Below are 8,941 nucleotides of genomic sequence, written 5' to 3' on the forward strand. Positions count from 1 at the left end.
ATATTTTTCTTTTTGAGTGATATTTCAGAAGATGTTATGAGCCTAATTTATTAATCAAGTTACTGTCTCTGCAGATAAGACAGAGTCCAGAACCCTAACCACTACTCCACACTGCTGCCCCATAAGCATATTTTTCTTCTTTTTCATTCTATGTTTTCTGTACTAATTTCAATATTAAATGCCTGAAACAAATTTTAAAAAATGAAATGAGGGTTGATCATTGCATTTTATAAATTGTGGGTTTCATTTCATACATGACATGTTGTTACAGATAACTGAAATATGGCCCAACAGCTTTGGCATTAAACGCACTAGACGCATCACGACCTGCTTGAGGACCACCATGACTCAACAACGCCTGAACCACTGTATGCGGTTGCATATATTTAAACAGAGAACTGACAATTTGTGCCTGACAGATATTGCCAGTATGTTTGTCAGTGTAAATGAACGGAGACGCAACAATACCCCTGTAATGCATTACATACATATTATTTAACAATATGGTCTGTTGAAAATATATTGTATTGCCAGAATACACTACAGTACATATACCATTATTAAAACACTTTACTTGATACAGGGTCTGAATAATATAAACTTTTCAGTTCTGTGTTTAGCAGGCAACATGTAAAGACCCAAACTCCAGTATGGCCATTGAAGATACAGGTCCGTCAGAATGCAAATGCACAAATTATGGGATAGTATTAACTTTAAAACCACAATATAATAGCTGCCAACAGCTCGAACCTAAACGAAAAAACATTTTTGGATGTTTTTTTTTTTTTTTTTTTTTTAAAGCATGCAGGCATTTAGCTGCCCTTGTTTTTGCCTGTCGTAATTCTCCGGGAATTAAACGAAATAAAAATGCCCATTTCGAACCACATCAGTCAACCAGTATTTTTATTCAAAAATAAACAAATTCATAAAAATCATTCTAACTCTAACATTTCAGTAATCTGTCGTCGGTTTCACTACAGGAATGTGGATAGCCTGTTTTTTTAAGGCGCAGGCCCCCTTGTTGAAGTCCCATTTATCACAAGCAGAGAGCAAGTCGACACCTAAGAGACCGCGGGCCTTCGTTTTATCCTGTTTTTTTCTCGTTTTTGGGAGAGAGAAAATACAAGAGCGTCAAAATGTTGCGGACTATGATTAGTCAGTCTAAGAAGCACCCCAGTGTAAGTATACGAAGCAGGAGCTGTGTTTTAAAAGGACGTGACATTGGGCGTTTGGCGGTCAAACGCTGGTTTTGGGACCTGGCCAGACAGGCACAAACAAAACACATGAAAAGCAAAGCTGTTTCGCACACTACTGTGTATAAATCTACCGTAACTGGGGAAACGGCGTTAACTGGTGGTAGATTTGGTCTCCCTAATTGGAGTGAAGCGAAGCGTATGACATAGATATCGTGTATGATATTAAATGGTGTACGTAGTGGATTTGCCTAACTAATGTAACATGTTGTAATGCTACTGGTTTATCTGCATCACGTTGACGCATTGTGACCCTGGTGAAAATAATCATTATAATAATTTATTTTATGAAGCGCCTAAATGCACGCATCGCAAAGCGTTGTACAAACAAAAAACAGAGAACCATATATATATATATATACAGCATATTATTAAGAGTAAAACTAAATAATCATAAAAATGTCTGAACGTAAAAGTGTGTGTCTTTAACTGTTTAAGAGCAACAACGGTCTTAGCATCCCCGATAGATTGGGGAAGGTAGCTTAGTTTTGGGTATTGCCGATAAACACGAGGATGAAGAACGTAGATTACGTACGGGTGTGTAACGTGTAAGCAATTCAGCAATGTAACATAACCGTTCAGAGCTTTAGGAGTTAGGATTAGAAAATTACCAGCATTATATCGCAAGTATAAATACATATTAGGAGGTACAGAGAGTCGCTTCACTTGCCTCAAATTAAGTCTGTTATTTTTTTCTGGTGTCCAAATCAAATGAGACAATTGAAATATCATTCCCGACTCCATTATTAACGTTTCTGATTTTGGGTGTGACCTTGGCCGGTACAAACACTCCTCTCACCTCCGAGTAGAATTCTACAGCACTACAAACTGACATCACTCATTTAGTCTTGGCGTTTGCGTCATTTCCTGCCACAGAACTTGAGTAGAACAGCAACTGAATGAAGTGGAAAATTCGCCTTGCATTTCATACTTAGGAAGTATTAGGGTATGGATATTGCAATATGTTATACTTTTTTTTCTATAATAGTAATACTTGTCTTGTGCGGCTTTATTAATTACTTGTATACCTGGTCATCTGTAACTGTTAAACACCTCTGAAGACATTGAAAACACTTCTAGGCGAAACGTTTGTCATTTAATTTATTACATTTAATTTTATTTCTAAACCTATAGCACTGACCTGCACAAAGTAAAATGAATGAATATATTTTTAGAATTTCCATCTAGAGCTGATCAATAAAGCAGAGAGCTCACCAACAGCGTCAGGGTGCAACAGTAAAAACGTTCCCTTCCATTAACTTTGATTCCCTAAATCAACTTTAAAGTATGAGACTAAGTGTTTATTTTCCCCTGCTCTGTTTCAGTTGATCCCCCTGTTCATTTTCATTGGCACTGGAGCTCTAGGTGCAGGCATGTACCTCGCTCGCCTGGCACTGCGTAACCCTGACGTCAGGTAAGTGAGGGGCGGGGCATTCGCTGCTGTGGGAGTGGTTTAGCACTATGCTACAGCGTCTCGTCACTGGCTTCTCGGACCCATGCACATCTTTGCAGGAGAGAGTTGGACGCTCCGTCTGGAATTTGCTACCTGCTGTGTTTGGTTGCGGGGAAAAGCAGCTGGCGGTTGACCAGCTGCGGATCCCTAACCAGCAGGTGGGCGTGTCCCGGCGGAGCGGCCGACTATAAAAAGAACCGCTGACACCCCCAGCCTGTCAAGAGCCAGAACAACACTCTGTGCCACGGAGAAAAACCTAATGGCTTATTTCACAACTGACCCCTACGTGTGGAACCGGCGTCAGTGTTTCATTTCTCTGTAAAGGACTAGATTTTGTTAGATCCCAACAAACACATAGGAGTTGTCCTCCTTTTAGGGTAAGCACTCTGCCCCGTCCCACCTTGTTCACTGCGTCTTGTTTTCAGTTTCTTTTTCCATTACTTTTAGCATTTTTTGTATTTCTGTTTTTGTACACGGTAGTGTATTGTGGGCCCGGCTTATACCATTGTTGGTAGCAGCCTGTGGCTTTTCCTTTGTGCTGCTAAAAATAAATCCTGGGTGCCTGTGTGACATCAACTTCAGTTCCTGTGTCTTCCCCTCTTTCAATGGTTGCACCCACAACCCTTATCGCATCACATACTCTATGTGCTGCGCGGTATGTTTGCCTGGGAGGGGGCACAATAGAAAGTGACTTGTATATAGTCCCATATAGATGTATTTAAATTTGCTGTGCTGCTGGTATGAAGACACCAACTCAGTGAGTTCGGGATGCTTGCGAGTCTTTCTGCCACTGCAGAAAAAGTGATTTTATTTATAGTACTGTGGCAGAATAAATGGGCATCACCCGAGTGGAAAGGTGGAAAAAATTAGGGACTTGCCAATGCTTTACATGAATGCGTTTATTTTTCTGCATGACCACTGGTCTGCTTATTGGAAACCTTGCTGGACCTTGTCAAATGCAGCAATTTACAGTAATTTTGCTTAAAAAAAAACCCCAAAAATTCTGTGTTCTACCATGAAATAGCTGTTACAGTACTATAGCTGTTACAGTACTTTAGACAGTTGTATTCTAGTTTAGTTTTAGCATGGTGTGAGTAAGTTTTGCGGTTCTGTAGCAATTACAAGGACAGAGGCTGAGATTTCATTAGTCAATACCAATCGGATCTTTGCAAACCACTGCTGCTGTGCATCTTCAGTTTAAACTGGACTAAAATTGTATATTAAATGGCACAAGGAATTAGGAAAGTACTACATTAACCAAGTAGTTGCCAGTTTTTATGGAGCTCTCTACCAGTAAATATATGCGGTGTCTATTATCCATTACCTCTGACAAAACGGCCAGTTAGAAAGTCAGACAGAACGAAGGTCCAGAACTCTATTGAAAAGCAATTGGTATCGCCAAATGTGGTCTGCATGTAAACATTGTGTTTGTAACTGCTTCATACAACAGGTTAGACAAGAAGTTTTTGTGAGACATCATCTTGATGAAATATTGCCTGTTGCATAATACATAGTATTACCGTATGTGAGTGTGTGTCAGTGTGTGTGTTTTGCAGCAGTTTGAAATTGCTGTGATGGTTGAACTGTAAGGAGTATAGCAGGTGGTATTGTGAAACTGAATGTTAGAATTGAAATAGTGAATGTTAAATGTGAGGTTTGTTTTGTTTGAATGGAGACACCCAGCAGGTGCACTGAAACTGGAGGTGCCTCACGTTTTGTTCTCCTATCTGTCCTAGCTGGGACCGCAAGAACAACCCTGAGCCCTGGAACAAGATGAACCCCACTTCCCAGTACAAGGTATGGGTAGGAGTGCTTTGAATAGATCGCTCTTAACTTTTTATTAATGCAACTGTTCTCCGTTATGTTGCTGAATTCTTACTAGCTGCCTGAATATTGCCTAATTTCCCTAAAATCCTATGATGCTGCTGTGCCATTTCTTCTCTGTGGAGTTGAAATGCAGGTGGAGCCCAAAGAGGAAGCTTGGCACGAGTGTTCTGTAACATACGTTTCTGATGGTAACAGAGTCCAGGTCAGGATTATGTAACTCCAGCCCTGGAGGGCTATTCCAGTCCAGGTTTTATATGTATAAATGCATTGTTCAGTGCTTTAGGGCAGTGGCCCACAAAGTGTGGGGCGGAGAGTCACTAAGGGAGGCGCGACTTTGACTAAAGAGACAGCTCTGTAAAAATATTCATTTTTAGAACATTTTTTATAAATATATATTACAGGTAATTAGTCCAAGTTATTACCTTACAAATGAGCCGTTGACGATCACTCTAGGACTTGTAGAACCGGAGAAGTAACGTTTGAAGTGGCAGCAGTGTGGGGTAGTGGTTAGGGCTCTGGACTCTTGTCTGGAGGGTCATGGGTTCAATCCCAGGTGGGGGACACTGCTGCTGTACCCTTGAGCAAGGTACTTTACTTAGATTGCTCCAGTAAAAACCCAACTGTATAAATGGGTAACTGTATGTAAAATAATGTGATATCTTGTAACAATTGTAAGTCGCCCTGGATAAGGGCGTCTGCTAAGAAATAAATAATAATAAAGTGGCGAGTGTGAGTAAAACGGGGGGGGGGGGGGGGGCTTCTAAATCCTTTTATGTTCAGTGCTCAACTGGTTATCAAATTGACGTACATGCCATGGCATTTGTTTCAAGTTATTTCACTTAATTTGTACGAGGCATTTCATCTCTTATTCATTATTGTTAAGTTTTATTGGTCAAAAAAAGATGCTAGCCCTGTAACCGTGCTCCTGACTTTACCTGTTGTTCTCTTCATTTCTAGTTTTATGCTGTGAACATGGATTACAGCAAACTGAAGAAGAACGGGCCTGACTTTTAAACACACCTGACCTGCCAGTCACCGCACCAGAGCAAATCCGCACATTGACAGAAACCACGAAGCGACTCGCACAAAGAATTACTCGGTGTTTATACTGTCTCTGTCTCAGCCACGCTGGCCCACACAGGACCCAGCGTCTTCCTGTCCTCGTATTTATGGCTTGTCTGCAACAATGAAATAAAGCAGATGCCTCTTGTAGAAATCTGTGTATTCTTTTCAGGAGGGGGTATATACAGTATGCAGGTTGTCTACTCCACTGTGCAAAAACAAAACAAAAAAAGCATTGCGCCACAGAGTAACGAAACCTGACTTCTGGGATACCAGACAATTCTTACAGTGGACTGCAGTGTTCAGTAACAGCCATTGCTGGTCATCCTCAGTTACTGTGATGATTATCCAAACATCTAGTACTTGCCATGCTCTGTGGTGAATGTGTTGTATTGTTTTAATCAATCCATCCCTTTGCGTGGGCTGAGTTATTTTATAGTCCCGTTTGTACGTACATATACAGTTCTACAAAGAAAGTAAACATTTTATCCTAAATATATGTGCTTGTACAATCAAAACCTTTTAATGTGACCATGGAGTGTGCATTACTTTTAGAATACTGTAGAAATTGCTGGACTAACTTAGTTACGTGGTTTAGTATCCTCTGGGCAACAGCAGTTACTTTGAGTTTGTTGCAAACATAATTTATTTACATATCAACACGCTGAACAGTTCACGTGACACTACCAGCAATGGGTGCGCACGGAGCACATACAACACACTGTATAAAAACTTTGGGTGGATCTACAATCTGTGAACTAATCTTCACTTTTCAATAATAAACTAACGTAGCTGAAGAGATTGATCATGGTGGATAAACGGTTTGGATGGCTGTGTTGACAGGTGGCTATGCGACGGATTCTCTGTATTTTTCCATTTGCTTAAACCAAACTTGCTTGTAATCATATTTTTCTAAAACATCACCAAAATTAACAAAGCAGTGTTCGAGAATAAACAAAACTTAGATTAGACCTCATTATTTAATTCATGCACAACACATGCATTGTTTACAGGACCAGAGGTGTATTGTAGACCAGGGGTAGGCAACCCTGGTCCTGGACTACCACAGACACTTCTGATTTTTGTTTTACCCTTAATAAATGAATTGATTTAATGATTGGCTTAATTGGTTAGAACTACAATGTGATCCAAGTATTTAGCAATTGATGATTAAGAGATACCTACAAAACCTGCAGGATTGTGGCACTCCAGGACCAGGGTTGCCTTCCCCTGTTGTAGACTAAAGGTGTAAATTGAATCAGAAATGCTAATTACATATTTCAGGTATAGCCTAGAAAAGCTTAATTTCTCACTACAGCCATGCGAAGGCAATCATGGCCAGTAGTCGTGTGCAAAATTATATTTCAAAGAGTGTATAAAAGATTTTACTTAAGTTGTGGAGGTCGAAAGGATCTGAAAGCAGGATTTGAAAGCAGGTTTAATGCTGCCTTCCCTGAGAAGTGCCCACGCACACACAAAATTTCAAATCATTTTACATAATCTTTGGTTATGAATAGTTCGGTTTCATAAAAGTTGGCAATACATTTCGGGATTTTTCATATCTTTTCCATTTAGTACAATACCACAAGTACCCAGAGCAGTGGTTCCAGCCCTGGTCTGGGGGACCCCTGTGTGCTGGTTTTCGCTCTGAGCTCTCAATTACTTAACTAGAACCTTAATTGAACGGATAATTTGCTTAATTAGACCCTTTTTAATTGTTTTCAGATCTTAAATAGTTGCAGAGTTCGAGTTACTTATAAAATGTTATAACAGCAGTTACTTTGGGTTAGTTGCAATTGAGACACATTTTAATGCACAGCTGGGATCTATCTTGAGCTGCTTAGTTCATTGCAATCGGTATTAACTTGCATAGTAGTTGTGTACCGTCCTCCGTACTAACCACAGGATCATCCCCGGTTAGTACGCTCCTTTCAGTTCGTTGCAGTTGAACTCTTGTGATTAATTTATGTCAAAAGAGGAATGCCAGTGAAATTGTCCCCACCCCTTCAATGTCTTCTTCCCTGTCATTAACCAATCAGCTTTTTTTCTAATGTGATATCTTGTAACAATTGTAAGTCGCCCTTGATAAGAGCGTCTGCTAAGAAATAAATAATAACAATAATAATAACAACAACTGACATACGTTGCAGTCAGTGACTTACTTGAAAATGAAACTAGGAAGTGAACCAGACTACCTGAAAGTAAGTCACTGAGATTGTCAGAACACACCCCAATATTATGATGGTCCAAGCTTTCAAAAACAAATCTCATTATTATTATTATTATTATTATTATTATTATTATTATTATTATTATTATTATTATTATTATTATTATTATAAAAGTAAACAGGCTAGTTGAGGTTTACAGTCATACCTCTAATTCTGGGCTGATTTGACCAGCACCCAGCTAAGTACAGGGCTAGTCGGTAAGCCAAGGTAAATGGGTTACCTTTCATTATGCAGGGAAAGCGGTCCAAACTGTAGCGCTGATTACACCCCTATAGACGTACATGTTTTCTATAACGTGTTACTTTAGAAACTACACAGAGACCTGCATTGCAAATGGCAGTGCACAACAGGTGTACCTCATTTGCTGGAACCACTTGAATAATGTGAATCAGGCATTAGGCTCTCACACAACTGACAATACACCAACAAGAAGACCCCACTGGCTCTCACTATGGGCTAGAGTAGAGGAGCACTGACTAGTCAACTAGGACAGTGACAGTCTGCACAGTTCTAGTAACATATAAATGGCATTTTAGAACATTATTAAATATTATTAAGATACAGTGTTACAAAACTGTACATACACAAATAGAGCACCAGACATTATCAAATACATGATTTATTCATATGTATTTTATAAGTGGCGTCTAGTCAATTATTTTTCCCTTGACTATTCGAGTCTGGCAAATAAGGTGTTGTTCCAGCTCTACTACAGTACGTGCACGGCCTCTGCTTTTTTATTAGAAAGCTCTGAATCTCAGTGGTGAAGAGTGTGAACAGCTCAGCCCGCCTGATTAAATTGAGCAGGCAAAGTAATAGCTGCTCTATTTAAGCTCTCCCTGACCGCAGGCCCTTTCTCTGCTTCATGGACGCCAGCCAGGTTTATGACACGTCAAATGAACAGTCACCGAAAAACACTCCCTCAGTGTCACTCCGTTTTTAAATGCAGTTTTTTTGCTTATTTTTCTGTATGGAGACATAAACAGATCCCCTTTGTATCACTTGCTTACGTGTTTCAGGATAAAGTCGATGACATTTATAACCACCTGCTGCTGCAGGTTTAGAAGCTTGAGCATTTAGTTCAAAGAGAAACTGTTTAAAGTAGACTAAAGCTG

At 39.8% G+C, this 8,941-nt stretch overlaps 1 protein-coding gene across 1 annotated transcript; it reads left to right on the forward strand.

Annotated features, from left to right (window-relative positions):
• Positions 1-1,011: 1,011 nt before the first annotated feature.
• Positions 1,012-5,749, forward strand: LOC117433325 (cytochrome c oxidase subunit NDUFA4-like). The gene is made up of 4 exons (XM_034055468.3): positions 1,012-1,178; positions 2,579-2,667; positions 4,443-4,503; positions 5,491-5,749. Exons 1-4 carry the CDS (start codon positions 1,137-1,139, stop codon positions 5,545-5,547), a joined length of 249 nt encoding a protein of 82 aa, XP_033911359.1. The 5' UTR covers positions 1,012-1,136; the 3' UTR covers positions 5,548-5,749.
• Positions 5,750-8,941: the final 3,192 nt, after the last annotated feature.

The sequence above is a fragment of the Acipenser ruthenus genome, chromosome 33 (genome assembly GCF_902713425.1).
Source record: "Acipenser ruthenus chromosome 33, fAciRut3.2 maternal haplotype, whole genome shotgun sequence".
In the NCBI taxonomy this organism is placed as follows: domain Eukaryota; kingdom Metazoa; phylum Chordata; class Actinopteri; order Acipenseriformes; family Acipenseridae; genus Acipenser; species Acipenser ruthenus.